We start from the raw sequence: 18,982 nt of genomic DNA on the forward strand, positions 1-18,982 counted from the left end.
AATCCAGAAAGCTCTGAATTACGGAAAGCATGTCTCCCCTAGACTCCATTTTAATTTAACAATTTACATTTTTAAAAATGATTTCCTTTTTCTCTGTAATAATAAAACAGTAGCTTGTACTTGATCCCAACTAAGATATAATGAATCCTTATTTTAAACTTATAGGTAATTAGTGCATTAGAAATTTCACAGAGCATTATCATGTATACCAAGGAAATGTCAACCGGCCATTTGTAGACAAATATATTTTGAGCAGAACTGCTAATATAGTACAGTTATGGGATCCATTATCCGGAAACCCGTTACCCAGAAAGCTCCCAATTGCAGAAATGCCGTCTCCCATAGACTCCATTTTATTTAAATTATCCAATTGTTTAAAATGATTTCCCTTTTCTCTGTAATAATAAAACAGTAGCTTGTACTTGATCCCAACTAAGATACAAGTAATCCCTATTGGAAGCAAAATCAGCCTATTGGGTTTATTTAATGTTTACATGCAGTGGCGGAACTACCGGGGGATGCGGGTGGTGCGATCGGGCCAGGGCCCGAACCCCCTCAGTGCCCCCCGGCAGCCCGCACACCACTAAAATACGGGTTGAAAAATTGCGTACGGAGGGGGGCGGGGGCCCGGCTGTGCGTCACGCACCAGGGTCCGCCCCCTCTAGTTACGTTACTGTTTACATGAATAAAGATTGAAATTATGGATAGATCCATTATCCGGAAAACCACAGGTCCCAAACATTCTGGATAACAGGTCCCATTCCTGTGCTGAATGCCGTCAGTAGGGCAATGCTCACTATAGTCAGAAAACAACTATAATTGTAGGCGTTGGAGAGAAATTCAATTGCAGAAGGAAGGCATGCCCACCAGACAGGAGGAGCAGTGGTGAAATGCACCAGGGGATACACACAGGAAACATATTTGAGGAAATGAAAGCCCTTACAAGTTATATTTATGATCAGATTTAGAACTGAAAAGTGCCTTTGCATATTGCCAATAATTATTTATTAGCTTTTCTGTATATATTTAATTATCTTAAAAATATATGTAATTTCTATTGTGTTTACGTTACATGGAAATAACGCACTCGTGCCCTTCTACTTTAAGGAACACTGAGAAAAGAAGTGGTGCATGGAAACAGGTGTTACGTATGTTTGTACTGGGTGCACTTCCTTGCAATTACTATACAAACATGCCCAAATAATGTGACAGATACAGGACACATCTAAAAGATCGTACTAGGAGGACTGCATTAACTGCATTTAAATCAACTGCAATCAGTTTGCAAACATCCATGTTCTTGATTTTCACAGTTGATCTGGTTAAAGGAGAAGGAAAGCTACAGAGGCCGTTTATTGCCAAAAGATTGGCCACAATAGTGCAAGCTATAACACTTTATTTATTCTATAGAATGTTTTACCATACCTGAGTAAACAGCTCTAGAAACGCTCTCTGTCTCTTTAGGATAGCAGCAGCCATATTAGCTTGGTGTGACATCACTTCCTGCCTGAGTCTCTCCCTGCTCACTCATAGCTCTGGGCTCAGATTACAGAAGGGAGGGGAGGAGGGAGAGAGGAGAAAACTGAGCATGCTCAAGCTCAAGCCCTGGAGGTTTATGCTGAAAACAGGAAGTCTGATACAGAAGCCCATGTGTACACAATAGAAAGAAAGAAATGAGGTGTTTCTTTTGACAGAGGACTCTCTTACTGGTGCTTCCTTAATTTTAACCTTTCCTTCTCCTTTAAGTGATTACCCACTGCTTATTGCAATACCATGCTTTCAGCAATGAGGCCCTAGGTTCGATTCCAACCAGGACACTATCTGCAAGCAGTTTATATGTTCTCCCTGTATCTGCTTGGATTTCCTCAGGGTTTTCCAGTTTCCTCCCTTATTTTAAAAAACATACAGGCAATTTAATTTGCTCCTGAAAAATCTGTGTGTCTTTGTGAATGTGGAACCATAGACTGTAAGCTCCACTGGGGCATGGACTGACTTAAATGACGTAAAATCCTTGTATGATGGTGCAGAATATGCTGTTGCTCTATCTATCTATCTATCTATCTATAAATATACATACACACACAGGTATGGGATCCATTATCCAGAAACCCATTATCCAGAAAGCTCCGAATTATGAAAAGATTTATCCAAATAATCCAAACTTTTAAAAATGAATTCCCTTTTCTCTGTAATAATAAAACAGTAGCTTGTACTTGATCTCAACTAAGATATCATTAATCCTTATCCCTTATGGGATCCTTATTGGAAGCAAAACCAGCCTATTGGGTTTATTATCTGGAAAACCCCAGGTCCCGACCATTCTGGATAAGTTCTATACCTGTACTGCGTTATCCAGAAAGATCTGAATTATCGAAAGGTTGTCTCCCATAGATAGAATTATCCAGATAATCCAAATTTGATAAAAATGATTTCCTTTTTCTATGTAATAATAAAACAGTAGCTGGTACTTGATCCCAACTAAGATATAATTAATCCTTATTGGAGGCAAAACCAGCCTATTGGGTTTATTTAGGGGCAGATTTACTTAGGGTCGAATTTCGAAGTTATAAAAACTTCGAAATTCGACCCTCTAATTGAAATCCTTCGACTTCCACTAAACAGTATTTTTTGGAAAGCCAGAAACCCAAATAGACTAAGCCCTTGTGACCAAGACTGGGAAAACACTAGAGGAGGTAGAAGAGGAAAGGTTTGGTAATGAACTCCTGACCTGTGACCTAGAGGATTGGAAATTACCCATGTGGGCAAGATGCTGCCATGGTGGCTTTAGAAAAAAAGATTACACATATTATATATACATAAACATCCCAGTAGTGGGATAGACAGCCTGCCACCAAAAGCTGTCAGGGGGAACTGGGTTCGGCAAATCAAGGGCTTCAGGTTGCCCAGCGCTCATATGTAGAGTAAGATTTCCTTCTTTATTAAAGGTTAAATCTCATGATTTAAATGCATCATTTATGGTTAGTCTGTACCACAGATGCCACTTTCGGTGCCTCTCTCATTCCATGTCATGAGATGGTTGTGAAATGAAAATACCAGGAATTCTGTGGGTATCAAGCTCTACACGTTTCGTCTTTGAAAGTTCCACATCCAGCAGTGTTTGTACCATGTAATAATATGTAATTTATACCGAGATTGGTGGGCCCAATAAAATAAAAATAAAAAGTTGCAATCAAAGAAGTTGGACGACTCCAAACACATAAGAGCAAGTTGAGGAGAGGCTTTTGTTTATTAAAGTGGCCAATCCTAGTTTGAGTATCATACATCCTCAGCAATTAAGCATTAAGTAAAAACAAAAACTAGGTTAAATAAATACCCGCGCCCCTTGTGAAAGCAGTGCTAAATTAGTTCAGGTGCAACCACTAATCTTCATGCCTCATTTTGGTCTTGTCCAAATGCCTTAGTCACTAGTAACAAAATGATTTGCAGCCAGCAGTCCCTGTGTGACATTATCTAATGACAACTAATCCCTAAAAATCAATATGGCCAGAAACACCATATTTTATATGCTGAAAGTATTGAACCAGCCTAAGGGTTCAGCATCTATGTAGTACAGGTATGGGATCCGTTATCCAGAAACACGTTTTGCAGAAAGTTCCAAATTACAGAAAAGCTGACTCCATTATAATCAAAAAATCCAAATTTTTAAAAATGATTTCCTTTTCCTCTGTAGTAATAAAACAGTAGCTTGTAATTGATCCAAATTAAGATATAATTAATCATTATTGGCAGCAAAACCAGCCTATTGGGTTTATTTAATGCTTACATGATTTTCTAGTAGACTTAAGGTATGAAGATCCAATGTACAGAAAGATCCGCTATCTGGTAAACCCCAGGTCCCGAGCATTCTGGATAAAAGGTCCCATACCTGTAGTAATGATCCAAGTTTTTAATGTTATCATGGGAGTTTCCCCATCTTGGATTTTGTTAGGAGTGTCAGTGACACTGCACGTGCTCAGTGGGCTCTGAGCAGCTGTTGAGAAGCTAAGCTTGTGGGTTGTCGCAAATCAACAAGCAGAAAATGAGGTGTCACTGTCAATTAAACTGATGCTACAGGGCTGATTATTAAATTGTGATGCTAATTGTGCTAGTTTCTGAGCTGCCATGTACCAATAATTTGAATTATTTACTATCAGCCTTATATTGTGACATTTATATGATATGTATATTCAGTATATTGTGAGTGGGTCCCTAAGCTCAGTAAGTGACAGCAGCACAGAGCATGTGCAGTGAATCAGCAGAAAAGAAGATGGGGAGCTACTGGGGCATCTTTGGAGGCACAAAACTTTACTTCTAAAGGGCTGTGGCTGCCTTGAGCTGATACAGAAGCCCAAAACACAATGTGCAACATTTCTGCCCTACTTTTTTAGTTAGTTTTAGTTCTCCTTTAAACATAGACTGTAGTGCCAGCACATTAGGGGAATGCATTGATTGGTATTTGTTCCCAGCAAATGACCTTAACCATAAAAAAAAGTATATGTTTTATTAAACAAGGACATTATTGCACCTGATACAGGCTGGAGCCACTTTAATCTCCTACACTTGCATTTGATTAAACAAAGGTTCCGTTAAAGGAGCTCAGCAGTCAATATCAGCAGTCACAGTTCATTACTTCCATTTTTTCAAATCAGTGTTTAAATAGCAAACATGGCATACAATCCCTCTGAGGTCAAAGCATGTTGATACCGAACACAGTCCGAATGAAAGAACTATGGGAGCTTTTGTTTAGACCTTTATTATAATGTGAATGTTGAGCCACAGGTGGCAATGGAGAGCATTCAGGAAATTTTTGTTTGCAAACAAAGTATATTTTCAAATCAAACATGATCTTTTATGCAGGCAGATGTACTTGTGTCAGATTTGCTGTGACTGCAGGGAGCTGAATCGCATAGTAGAGAGACATAAGGAACAACAATAATCTGTCCCATCTCAATCCCGTATTCACTACAAATAACTATGTTGTTGGTTATTTTGTGTGTTGGATTTCCTTGTTGCTATTTTTTGTAAAATAAACGTCCCAAAAAAAAGCTCAGAAGACATAGTATGTTTCAGGCTTTGATGGGAAACCTGTCATCTTAGTGTCTGGGGGGAAACACTGAAAATGTAGTTCTCTGCTTGTGCTAAAGGTGTCACGATCGGTACCCAAAATCCAGAGGCTCCCTGGTCTCGGCTCTTGCTTCCGCCTTTAACAGCCGTCTTTCACCTCGGGAGGAGCCCTTGGCTAATTGGATGTCGCCAGGTCTTATTAAGAGATGAGCCAAGCTAAGGGTTTCTGGACGAGCAGAGGGACATGATCATTAGCAAAGTCTTTTTGGGCAGAAGATCACAATTCAAGGAGCAGACAGAAAACGTAGTCAAACCAGGCTGGGTCGGTGCAGGCAGAATTCGGGCGCAGTCAGACAGGCATGGGTCGAAACCGGGAGATCAATTAAGATAGGTCAAACAGGCACGAGTCGGATTACGGAGTGTAGAATAGTCCGATAACAGGCCAAGGTCAGGATTACAGAAGTCAAGGAAAGTCAGGAAGGCAGGGGTCAAAACAGGATTCAAACGACAGAATAAGTATCAGGAATGCACAAGTGGAAGCAACAACGGGCAATGATAAAATCAGCAAGTCCCCTTTAATACTATTTGAATTTCGCGCCAATGCGAGCTGATGAAAACACGCAGCGCAAGTGCGCCTATAAATACCCAAAGTACGCGTCGCGCGCACCCTAAGACACAGTATCACCAATGTTCCCGCCGCGCCACTGGACCACCAGGGTGAGTTTTTGTCACAAAAGGTTAACGGTGTCTCAAAAAGGAAGCAGAGAATGTTGCATTTCTATAGATAAAGCCATAATACTCCGAGTACTCGAGGTGACTGAAGTGAGGGGCACATGAGCAACTTATAGATGTAAGCTGATCTGGAATTGCATATTTGCAGTGTTGGGTAGGCCTAATACAATTGGCTGACCTGTTATCTACTCACCTGTACATATCAATCGGCTGAAAATCTGATAGGAGAGGAACCTAACTTTTAAAAGGGCTAGTTCAGCTTTAACTTACATTTATGCTATAGAATGGCCCATTCTTAGCAACTTTTCAGTTGTTTTACATTTTATGGTTTCTAAATTATTTGCCTTCCTCTTCTGCCTCTTTCCAGATTTCAAATGGGGGTCACTGATGGCTATAACATTATTGTTACTTATCTTTCTATTCAGGCCCTCTACGAATATTATTCCCGTCTCTCATTCAAAGAACTGTTTGGTTGCTAGAGTAAAGTGGACCTTAGCCATCTGGTAGCTGCTTAGCTCCTGCCAAGACTTTGTTTCTTGCAATGCCCGTGGGCTTCTTCACAGGTTTGTTAATTCGCTGACTTCTGCTACATTGTATCAATAGTTAGAACCACCAGTGCAGAGAATAGAAAGGACAGGCAGAGACTGCTTTTAATAGCAATTACATTTACAAATAATTTGTCAAAAATTGTCAAACTTAATATAGGTACATTTCAGAGATTCTTAACCTATTTTGGGTCCAAAAATGACTCCCCAAGCTGTTTAGGATGAGTTCCCATGTATCCCCAGAATACATTGAAATTAAGCCCTACAAAAGGAAGTAGACGTTAAGGCAACATGCATACCTGCTTCTAAATCAATGTTTGTGTTGTGGTTTTCTCGGTTGAATAACAAAGAAAGGATTGTACAATCGGGGTGGCAGTATGTTACCAACAGCAGCTCCCTCGTAAAACAAAACTTAAGGGCCCAAGGAAATCAACTCCCACTCCCTGCCAGCTACCCTCCTGCTCCAAGCAAGATTTTATTAGACCAATGCTCCTGTTTAGAAAAAATTTGCACTTGTTGGCAATCTTTCTAACTAATTGCCATGCTGCCATCTTGCCTATATTTCTCAAGGAATTCCTGGCTAATTTTTCAGACTTGTAAACAGTGGCGAAACCATAGAGGAAGCAGACCTTGCAGGGAACAGGGGGACTCGGACTGTGGCGCCTGCTTCCTCTATAGCTAATAAATCCCACCTCCTCCCCAGCCGCTCTCTCTTCCTGGGGAGGAAGCAAGTCGAGCAGGATGTGGGCGGAGTTGGGCAGGATGTGGGTGGGGCAGGCGGAGGTGGGATGGGAAGTGGGCGGGAGGATGGGGATCAGAGTGCAACGGGCCCCTCTGAATATTTTTTTTGCAAAGGGGCCTGGCGCACTCTAGTTGCGCCACTGCTTGTAAACCTGCATTGAATTACCATTGCTTGTGCTTTAATTAGGGTTCAATATCTATTGGGTTCAGTATATATATAAGGTTCAGTAGATCTATACAAAAACACTGGTATATTGGAAAGTTGCTTAAAATTATATTTCTATCTATGTTATTTTGTGGGTTTACATTTAAGATTTCCCTACAGCCAGAGTAATCATAGTTAGGGATTTGGTCAGCTAATGAGCTGTAACTGTGATTATGGGGTCATTTTGAAAGACAGACGTAACGAGCTGTACCCGATGATATATCTCTTCTTAAGACAATAAATTAAAATGAATGAATTTTAGTTGCTCTTTTTGGTTCTTATTTTTGGATGATTGCAGATCATGTCCTAGGTGCTGTCCCATAACCTCCTGCCCATAGGAAATATAGAGGTGAATGGGAAGATTGCTGTACAATTTGAGGATGGTTATATGGAAGTTACTTTGTGATAAATACTCAGAAAGACTTTATATTGAGAGGCAGAGAGTAGCTGAGACAGCAGGAGAGACCTGACTGCTGATATGCACTTCTCATGATTTCAAGGTGCTTATTAAAATTCCAGTGCTTGTAATCATAATCTCTCCCGAGCTTATTTGACTTGAGATAAGTTAATGGTTGGTAAACCTTTGGGCTATGAAAAATTCAGCTTTTGGTTTTTTTCTAGTGCAACACCAGCAACTTTATAATGACATAGATTAGAGGCAGCATTTTGTTAAGCCTGTGCAGCACTGCAGACATACCATTTAACTCTGTTTCTCTTAATTGTTGGCAGACGAGGGAACAAGGAATGCTGAGGTTTCAACCCAACTCATACAGTATATTACATGTTATCTAGAATGCTTGGGACCTGGGGGTTTCCAGATAAGTGATCTTTCTGTAATTTCAATCTACTAGAAAATCAAAAAACCCAATAGGCTGGTTTTGCTTCCAATAAGGATTAATTATATCTTAGTTGGGATCAAGTACAAGTTACTGTTTTATTATTACAGAGAAAAAGTAAATTATTTTTAAAAATTTGGATTATTTGGATAAAATGGAGTCTATGGGGGACGATCTTTGTGTAATTCAGAGATTTCTGGATAACGGAATTCTGAATAACGGATTCCATACCTGTAATACCCTTGAATAAGGGGTAGTTCACCTTCAAGTTAACTTTAATACGATCCAGAATGTTCTATTTTTAGCAATTATTCAATTGGTCGTCACTTATAATTTTATATTTTTCAGATTTATTTTCCGCCTTCTTTTGCTTCTCAATTGGGCCAGTGAAACTGCAATTTTATTAACATTGCTACTTTTTCTTACTTATCTTTCTATTAAGACCCCCGAATACTTATATTCCAATCTCTCATTTAAACCACTGCCTGGTTGCCAGGGTAAATTGGACCCTAGCCACCAGATAGCTGGTAAAATTACAACTCGAGAGCTGCTGAATAAAAAGTTAAATAATAAAAAAAACACAAAAAGTAAAAATTAAGATCAATTACAGAATGTCTCAAAATACTGTCTACATCATACTATTACTACAATAGTTAAAGTTATTAATATGGTAACAATGGATTAAAAAAACATGTCTGTCATTATTTTAAAAAAACAAACATTTAACCTTGAAATGTTGAATTTTAAAGAACCAGTAACTACCAACAAAAAAACAGACCTACATTTGCTCTGGAGTGTATTTCCCCTGCTAGAGAATTGCCTGTCACTGCTTATTATGTTTATTAAAGGGGTTGTTCACCTTTAAATTAACTTTTAGTATGATGTAGAGAGTGATATTCTGAGACCATTTGCAATTGGTTTTATTATTTTGTGAGTTTTGAGTCTTTTAGCTTTTTATTCAGCAGCTCTCCAGTTTGCAATGTCAGCAATCTGGTTGCTAGGGTCCAAATTACCCTAGCACCTATGCATTGATTTAAATAAGAGACTGGAATATGAATAGGAGAGGCCTGGATAGAAAGAAGAGTATTAAAAAAATAGCCTATGACTAAGTGTCCTTGGGAGACACGAACCGCAACAGGCCTTGGTTCTTCATTTCTGGAAAAATAAAATGTAAGCTTTTTTAACCTTTTATTATCTGACTCCGGCTTTACTACCTTGTGGTTTCCAGGCTTGTGCCAGCCTCTTTTGAAGTCTCCTGGTATTAAAACATAGCAATAACAATACATTTGTAGCCTTGCAGAGCATTTGTTTTTTAGATGGGGTCAGTGACCCCCATTTGAAAGCTGGAAAGAGCCAGAAGAAGAAGAAGGTGAATACTTAAAAAATAAATATTAAAAAAATAAATAATGAAGACCTAATGAAAAGTTGCTTAGAATTGTCCATTCTATAACATACTAAATATGAACTTAAAGGTGAACCACTCCTTTAAAATGGCAAATAAAAAAAAGAAATCAAGATCCAGGTACAGGTAGGCAATATCCTATTGAGTTGTGGCCTAGTGATATGAGGGTATATCAGGGACCTGTGGGACAGGAGGGTCCATACTCATAGTGGGGTTGTGATGCGGGTTAATGCAATCCACAAACATAAGCAGGGGAATTGGCTCTTGCTGAAATTGAACCTACTGCGTATTTTGTAATACAAAAGGGAGGTTGTGAACCACATAAAGGAAAATAATACTAATAATGAAAATGGTACCACCTGCAATTTGTATGACAATGCGACTGTTTGGTTGATACTTTGGTTTCTGGCATAGCTGAGGTTGACACTTTGGAAAGAGCTGCAGCTCCCAAACATACACATATATATATATATATATATATATATATATATATATATATATATATTAGATATAATTGGGTGAGGTTACTTGTTGGACCTGTTTGACTGACATAACGACATCCATTACGTGTACTGAAGGCTAGATACAATCGAGACTATTGCAAAACAGAAAGTCATTCACAAATATACATGTACTAGCTCCATAGCTGCCCTAGAATTTAAAAAAAAGACAATATAATGTACTTTTTTTGTCGAGAGAAGCAAGATTAATTTGCTGTTTTTTTTATGCACAAGGCAGCAGATAAGAGCTCATGGGCTGAAAGCAAAGAATAAGGGAAAGGGCTCAGAAGAGGATCAGAAGTATCAGTAGCTGTGGGACAATATCCTCGCCCACATTTTTCTTACCACAGCCAAGCCTGAGGATGTGACTACTGTATGACTAGGCGGTGTGTGTTTGGTTACATTTATACTGTTCCTCAAAAACACAAATTGGCCTTACATCATAGAAACAGAGGACAATATGATTGGGCTGGTGTGTGTGAACCAAGCCTTCCTCTGCTCCCAGTGCCGGACTGAGATGCCAGGGGCCCACCAGAAACCTTAGGCTGAGGGTCCACTTTTCAAACTATTATTCCTCCTCCCCCCACTCAACCTTTAGGGCAGAGACAGACAAGAAGATTTGGGGAGATTAGTCGCCCAACGACAAATCGCATCTTCTTTGGACGACTAATCCCCCCAAACTGCCTCCTTGTGAGGCAACTTCGGAAAACAAAGCGCTCCGAATGCCATCCCACTGGCGATTTTGATTCTAGCCGACGGGGAGGCAGTTCAGGGAGATTACTCGCCCAAAGAAGAGGCGATTTATTGCCGGGCTACTAAATCTCCCTGAATCTCCACGTGTGTCTCTGCCCTTATTCTCCTAATCACTTTTCTCTACATTCTATTCTTCCATTATTAAGCCTCGTTCTTCCCATAAAGTGATAGGGAATAACCATGAAATAGGGTCAGAGGTTAGAAGCAAGAGGCCCTGGGACCTTTGCTCCTGTAGTTTCTATTGGTACTTGGTCTGAAAGACTATTCTAGGCATCACCAGCACAGAGCGAGTCTTCATACTCATCAGTAACTTCAGTGATAGTGTGTTTGTTGGGTTCCAGTAGCAGTAGAATCACAACCTTCCAGTTGTTGCTGTATAACTGCATGTGATGTGAATAGAATTTAACCAAGCATGAAGAATTTGTACCAGACCGGTTGTAGAAATGAAAGATTACACCGCTTCAGAAAAACTCCTACAACTCCTCCTACAACTCCTAAGGGCAGATGAAGTGAACCTTGAACTGTTATCAAGACATGGGAACTATTTTGGGACTTTTTCTGTTACAGGGCCCCAGCATGTCATGATACAGTGGTTTAAAACTTTCAGCATTTCATGGAACAGTGACCCCAGTAATATATGATACAGTGGTCCCAACATTTTCTAAAAGTGTCCCCAGAATTCTTATGGCATATTAAAGTGATACTGACATTAAAAAAACACTCGTTTTTTGCGGAGAGGTTTGTTTTGTAAGTAATTGTTAGTTGAAGTTTCTAAAACTGACTGTTTTGCCAACCTGACTGTCCCATCTCAGCCTGTCAGTTACAGTTTCGAATGCTAACGGACTCCTGCTGCACATATATGGCAGCCCCCTCATAGAGGAAAATGGGGCATCAGACAGGTAATGTAAAAGCATCGTGCAAATACTTCATGGCAAAGTTATAAGAAGCTTTCAAAAGCAATATTATGATAGATGTAAAAAAAAGTTTGATTTCTGGAGTCAGTATCTCTTTAAGTATTTCATGACAGTTGCCAAAACACTTCATGATCCTAGCATTTCATGGAACAGTGGCCCCAGCATTTTATGGAACAGAGGCTCCAGCATTTCATGGAACAGTGGCCCCAGCATTTCATGAAACAGTGGCCCCAGCATTTCACAAGAAAATTACTCCAGCATTTCAAGACACAGGCACCCCAGAATTTCATCGGACAATGCTGCTAGCATTTCATGGAACAGTGACCCCAGCATTTTTTAGCAAAATGACCCCCTAACATGTGGTAACCCTCTGCCTTTTTCTCCTGCTGGCTGACACCTTATCCTCTGCGCTCTCTCTCTCTCTCTCTCTCTCTCTCTCTCTCTCTCTCTCTAGATATATAATTTAGGGCGCAAACAGAAGTATTGGGCCTCCCAGAACCCTGGTCCTGGGGCAGCCACCTCAGTCTTTCTTATTATAATCCATCATTAAAAACTCCTAAATCATAAAGCTTAATCATTCTACTCGAAAGGGTCATTATTTTAAAATTTATCATAAATACACATTAGCTCAGTGCAGCGCTTGTAGATTTCACATGGTTCATCATGTGCTGTGTCTAGTGTTGTTTGCTAACATTACAACAAATAAACCCCACCGACTGGGTTTGGAAGGAAATTTCAATATTGTGGGTGTGAATACTTTGAAAAAATATTGACATTTTAGCATACTTTTTTGATATAACAGAAGTTTGCTATAAGGAAAGTCTATTATGTCTATAAAGTTAGGCATATCTAACTGAAAAGCCAGACTAAAGTGAGACACACTGGATGCTTTGACTGCAGCGGTGCCCAAAAAAGTGCCCAATATGATACCAGCTCTCTACATGCACTCCAATGATGTCCTAAAGCTACAGTCTAACAAAATCTGACCCCGACTCCTGCACATTGAGAGCAGGGTCGGACTGGGCTGGTGGGACACTAGGAAAAAAAACCTTGCTGGCCCAGACCCGCTCCCTGCCCCAGACCTCCCACTCCAGCCTGGTTGCAGCAAAAAACAGAATGCCCGGCTGAAGGAGGGTTGCTGCTTAGCTGGCTGGGGCCCCAGAAGGGCAGGGGACCCTGAGACAGTTGCCTCAGGCTCCCAGTCCGACCCTGATTGAGAGACACGATGCTCTGTAAGGGGGTGGCTGGGGTTACTGAATAGTAAAGTTGACCATATATTGCAACATTTGCTGTCTTGGTGAGGGTCCAACGAGCGAGTCTGAGCCTGATTTGGCCACCAGCATACTGGCCCAAATTGGGCTGATGGCCAAAGGTCTCACGGCCTTGTGGATGTGCCCCATACATGGGCAGATAAGCAGCCGGCCTGGTATGAAGGAGTTAAATCTGCTCATGTATGGCCATCTTAACCCCATCCCAGAAAAATAATTTTTAATTGTTTATAAAGTTTCTTTAAATTTCAAGATGAAGCGAACATACAACTTTCATTTTCAGTTAAACAGAAAGGATTCAGGTGAATCTAAATCTTCCATACGGAGTTGCCACTGATACTGGAACTTGCAGATCTACCAGAGGCTGAATGCTTTTACTAACAGACGGTACTGTCTATGCACGCGGTCCTATAAAAACATCATTTTAAAAACAGAATGGAATTTTTTAAAATGAATTATCATTTAAAATATAAAAAAAAAAAATCTGTTTTACAATGAAGAATCAGTTTCCAATCAGTGCCCTGCAGAATATCACATGCCAGTGCACCATAGGGGAAATGCAAATGTAAGTATTTGCATAGATACAAGCTGGTGATGGTGATGAAGATGGTGCACAGTTTCTGAACTATACAGATAATTTGATGAAGAATATTTGTCTGTACAATTTCTGAAATTATCCAGCCAAAGCATGGGCTACTGGAATAAAACCTTTAAATACAATATCATGCGATGCATGCTTACTAACACCTATTTGCTTTGCATAGAGGACAAAGGAGATGCATGATATCAACTATATCATACTTTTGATACATTTATTATTAGCTGTTAATTATATAACACATTTCTGCAGCGCTTTACAGAGATTATACAGCATTCACATCAGTCCTTGTCCCACAAGCTTACAATTTAAAGGTCTTTATAACATTTACACACACTTAAGTCAATTTTTTTTTAATCAAATTAACCTGCCTGAATGTATTTGCAGTGTTGGAAGATCAAGAATACATAGAGCAGGGCTGTCCAACTGGCCCGCACCCCCTCTTTGTGTGGCCCTCCACATGAAAGTCTACCTGCTCTGTCTGCTTACCATATGTAAGATTTAATAGGTATCACTACAGAGATTAACTGGCCCCTGCATTGTTTAAACCTCATATTCAGACTGTAATCCTCTGTATTGTTCACACATTTAATCTCCTCCTGCATTGTTCACACTTGTGACACCTCTATTGTTCACATCCTAAAACCCTGTACTGTTCACACCCAGACTGAAATTGCCCACATTGTTCACCCTTTTTTAAAATGATAATGGGGCACCAGCATTGTGTCACTGTATGTAGTACATATTAAAGTGGTCCTGAGAGGATTTTCTTATTCTGACTCTTTCCAGTTTTCAAATGGGGGTCACTGACCCCATCTAATAACAAATGCTCTGTGAGACTACAAATTTATTGTTGTTGCTACTTTGTATTACTCATTTTTCTATTAACATCCCGGTCTCTTTTTCAAATCAATGCATGGTTGCGGTGGTCATTTGTACCCTAGCAACCAGATGGCTGGAATTGCAAATTGAAGAGCTGCTGAATAAAAAGCTAAATAACTCAAAAACCTTCAATAATAAAAAAATGAAAACCAATTGCAAATTGTCTCAGAATATCACTCTCTACATCAGACTAAAAGTTAATTGAAAGGTGAACAACCCTTTCACCATTAGACCGTGCAGATCAGCCCACTAATTAACTTCAGTCTGGTCTCAAGGTTTTTACCCATACAAACAAACATCGGCGCTGAGCAACGGTTTAGCATTCTTGGGCTGTGCGTGATGAAAAATATAAAAACCCACACATCTTATACAGCTATGGGATTCATTATCCTGCAATCCATTATCCAGAAAGCTCCTAATTATGTAAAAGGCTGTATCCCATAGACTCCATGTTATCCAAATAATCCCAATTAAATTAAATTATAACTGATTTCCTTTTTCTCTGTAATAATAAAACAGTAGCTTGTACTTGATCCCAACTAAGATATAATTAATCCTTATTAGAAGCAAAACCAGCCTATTGGGTTTAATGTTTACATGATTTTCTAGTAGACTTAAGATATGAAGATTCAAATTACAGAAAGATCTGTTATCCAGAAAACCCTAAGCATTCTGGATAACAGGTCCCATACCTGTAATGATTTCTGCATAGCCCCACACATTGCAATTCCATTCACATTCTTAATTATAAGGGAATTAAGGAGTTGCATTTTTCTGAGCGAAAGAACAGAAGGAAGAAACATATCACAATATCCAGCGCTAGTTCTAGTTTTTCATGAGTCAAACACCTTTGCCTTAAATGCAGTGAGCTGGGGGAAAAAAAATCTCAGGTGCACAAGGAAACAGATAATATTTCAATGTGAGTTTTTTTTTCCTTGTAAGTGCAGGATCTTACTCACTGGCAACAGGTGTTTCACGCTCAGGGATTGTTCTGCACCTTCAGTGTAAACAATAAAACCCCTCTCACCTTAACTTCTGCCCAGCCGGAGCTGAGATCTCTCTGAACTTGTCCATGCTCCACATGTGAGCCAGGGTTATGGTCTGGGAAGGTCCTTATTGAGACAGAAGCCCTCAGTGTAGCCCAGCCTGTGAAATCCCCAGCGTCTCCGGCAGATTTCCCTTGAATAGTGCGAGTGTCATTTCATTTGAGAAGTAAAACTTTCCTGATTACATATTCAGGTTTCGAGTTTCCTTCTCGTCACATGACCAACTCCCTGCCCCATCTGGCTCATGAATAGTGTTTTAAGCAAACATTTTCTGCTTCTACCTATTTGGGACAAACAACCTGTGCTGCCGCTACCACAGGGATTGCTTTTTGGCAGACACTGAACTTTTTACAATATTTGAAAAGGCTCTGACTCAGCTGTCAGCTCTTCAAGCACATGTTTAACTACGATACCAAAGTACACAGCAGCACTGTCAGCACTTTGTGTCATCAGTGAGAAAACAATTCTGTTCCTAGACATCCACCAACCCCCATGTCATTAGGGGTATAATGATCCAAGCCTGGATTTTTAAGGACTCATATAATTCATACCTCCCAACTGTCCTGTTTTTCGCAGGACAGTCCCGATTTTGACAGCTCAACCCGCAGTCCCGGATTGTTGCTGAAATGTCCCGACTTTCTCTTTGATCCATACCTCCCAACTGTCCTGTTCTTCGCAGGACAGTCCCGCTTTTAACAGCTCAACCCGCTGTCACGGATTTGTACTGATAAATCCAGGGTTTCTCTTTGATCTGCTGCACTGAACAGCCAGAAGCAGATACAAAGTTTCTAACTTAATTCCGTCTTGGCAGAGAGCCCAGAATAGATACTTGACATACTTTTGTAACAGTTTGATAAGATAAGAACTTAAACTCACAGCTTAAAGGGCAATTCCCCTTCATTTGCAAAACTGTAATAACAAATAAAAACCACAGAAATGTGTTCAAACTTTCATAACCTTCCAAATTATGTAAAATGAACATGGTAATTAGGGGGTGTGGCCACACAAATAGGTGTGGCCAAAAAAGATTCAGCGCGCTATGCGCACCAAATCTTTTTCCCCTTCTTTCTGTTTCCAAAATGTTGGGAGGTATGTTTGATCTCCAGAAAAAGATCCAAACTTAATTGGCTTTTGGCAGAGAGTAGAACAGGTTAGAGCAGACGCACACCCTTTTTTCAGAGAGCCCAGAATACGTGGCAGGTTAACTTTTAGTATGGTATGGAAGGGCTAATTCTAAGTAGCTTTACAATTAGTTTTCATTATTTATTTTTAATCGTTTTTTAAAATGATTTGCCTACTTCATCTGACTCTTTCCAGATTTTAAATGGGGGTCACCGACCCCCATCTTAAAAAACAAATGCTCTGTAAGGCGACATTAAGGGGCATATTTATTATGCTGTGTAAATGACAGGGGTATAATACACCACACATCACCAGGCTGCACTGTGTAAAAAATGGTGTGACTTCCGCTGGCAAATCTGGCGATCACATGGTGTAAAAATACACACACCTTAATAAATTTGCTATTTATTGTATTATTTACCTGGAGCTACTGTCACCAATGGACACAGTGAATTTGCTCCTAAGGGATTGTTTCGCAGGTGTAATTTTACCTGACGTTGAAGCTCATGTGCAAGTTCACTTCATTTAATTTTATTGCCTGCAATTGTTCATCACCTCCTTGTTGACACAATTACAAGTAGTGCACCCCAGTTAGTAAGCAAACGACCCCTACGGTCTTAAAAATGCCCACAATGGATCATTAACAAACCATAAAGACAAAGGGTTAGTTGACATCTTTTTTGCTGTACTTTTAATAAATCAAGGATTGGAAGGGTGTCTCTGCATGGTCTGCCTCCATTTCCATAATCAAGTCTGCGCTACAGTTTTACTCCATGTGACTTGTGTCATTGGAAACAATGAAGCCTATGTTTAGTCTGCCACAAGACAGCTACGTGTTATTTACAGAGATGTCAGCTAATCTGTGTCACTAGGGTGATAATGTCCAATCCTCAATCCTTATTTGACTGAGCCCTATGTGGGTGCTAAACTAGGGAATAACCCCTGTGTAGTAATGTGTACTGTGTATATATAGGAAATACTAGAGGTCTCTTCCATCAGTGCTCTCTACTGTGCTAGGGTTTCTAGATTAAGCTGAGCAGATGCCCCTTTAACTCAGAACAAGTACAATAAGCAGTTTTTGCAGGAATACATTTCAATTACTGAAACTATAAACCTAGAAAGGCAATACAGGTATGGGATCCGTTATCCAGAAAGCTCCATATTACGGGAAGGCCGTCTCACATAGATTTCATTTTGTTCAAATAATCCAACATTTTAAAAACTATTTCCTTTTTCTCTGTAATAATAAAACAACACCCTGTACTTGATCCAAACCAAGGTATAATTGATCCTTATTAAGGGCTCTTACTCATGAGCGTTTTTACCTGCGCTCCCCTGCGTTCCGTTTTTCGGCGTTTAGCCGCAGGGGAGCGTAGGAATAGACGCATTTCATTATTTCAAATGGGGCTGTACTTACACAGGCGCATGTAGGCGCCGAACGCAGGTTGAGACGCAACATGCTGCATTTTTCCTGCGTTCGGCACCTACACGCGCCTGTGTGAGTACAGCCCCATTTGAAATAATGAAATGCGTCTATTCCTGCGCTCCCCTGCGGCTGAACGCCGAAAGACGGAACGCAGGGGAGCGCAGGGGAGCGCAGGTAAAAACGCTCATGAGTAAGAGCCCTAAGGCAGAGCAGCCTATTGGGTTTATTAGGTAGTGTCTACATAATTATAGGTTAATAGGTGTGCCTAGTATTCTTTTGATTTTAATCCAGTACATTACACCTTTAATACAGCACAAGAAATACACTGACTGACAGTTTAGTAGCCATTGTGCAATGATAGAAACCAGTTCAGTGCACAGATTACTCATTATTATGTAGGCTAACATTGTGTTTATTGCTTTCCTCACCAGGAAATTGTGGCATGTTGGATACTGAGGGGAAAACAATGCAACACCCTTAGTTAATAAGAACTTAATTCCTTTCCTTTGCAGATAGCCACATGGCAGTTAGACAGGTTTAACTTTACAGGAGATTTTGTCGAATGGTGTCATGACGACAGATCACATGTTGGCAGCGCCGGGCGAAGGCGACCAAGTGCCCTAGGCGATCCGGCCGGCCGCCGCACTCCCCCTCGACTGACTGCACGCGCATGTACAGACTGCGGGAGGGAGCATCGGAAAAACAGGTCTGAGATGCCGGATTTTCAGATTCAGACTTTTCCATCCTCTGGGTTTAATACATTCTGAAAAATTCGGGATGTTTTAAAAGTCTGATTTTATAAAAAAACAAAACAAAACATTTTTTCGTGATTTTTGCATTCAGAGTTTAGTAAATAACCCCCTTAGTATGTCATAGAATGGCTAATTTTAATCAGCTTTTCAATTGGACTTCATTTTTTCTTTTTTTTTTATAGTTTTTGAATTATTT

The 18,982-nt window shown here is 40.1% G+C and overlaps 1 protein-coding gene across 9 annotated transcripts in view; it reads right to left on the minus strand.

Annotated features, from left to right (window-relative positions):
* The window catches only part of blnk.L (B cell linker L homeolog), a 163,774-nt gene that overhangs the window by 44,123 nt on the left and 100,669 nt on the right, over nucleotides 1-18,982 (minus strand). The window contains exon 1 of one of the 9 annotated variants that reach the window (XM_018224354.2): nucleotides 15,468-15,710. The exons of 6 other annotated variants lie outside the window; for them this stretch is intronic. In XM_018224354.2, the coding sequence (XP_018079843.1) occupies nucleotides 15,468-15,523 (56 nt within the window). In that variant the 5' untranslated portion in view covers nucleotides 15,524-15,710. 9 annotated transcript variants of the gene reach the window in all.

The sequence above is a fragment of the Xenopus laevis genome, chromosome 7L (assembly GCF_017654675.1).
Source record: "Xenopus laevis strain J_2021 chromosome 7L, Xenopus_laevis_v10.1, whole genome shotgun sequence".
Lineage (NCBI taxonomy): Eukaryota > Metazoa > Chordata > Amphibia > Anura > Pipidae > Xenopus > Xenopus laevis.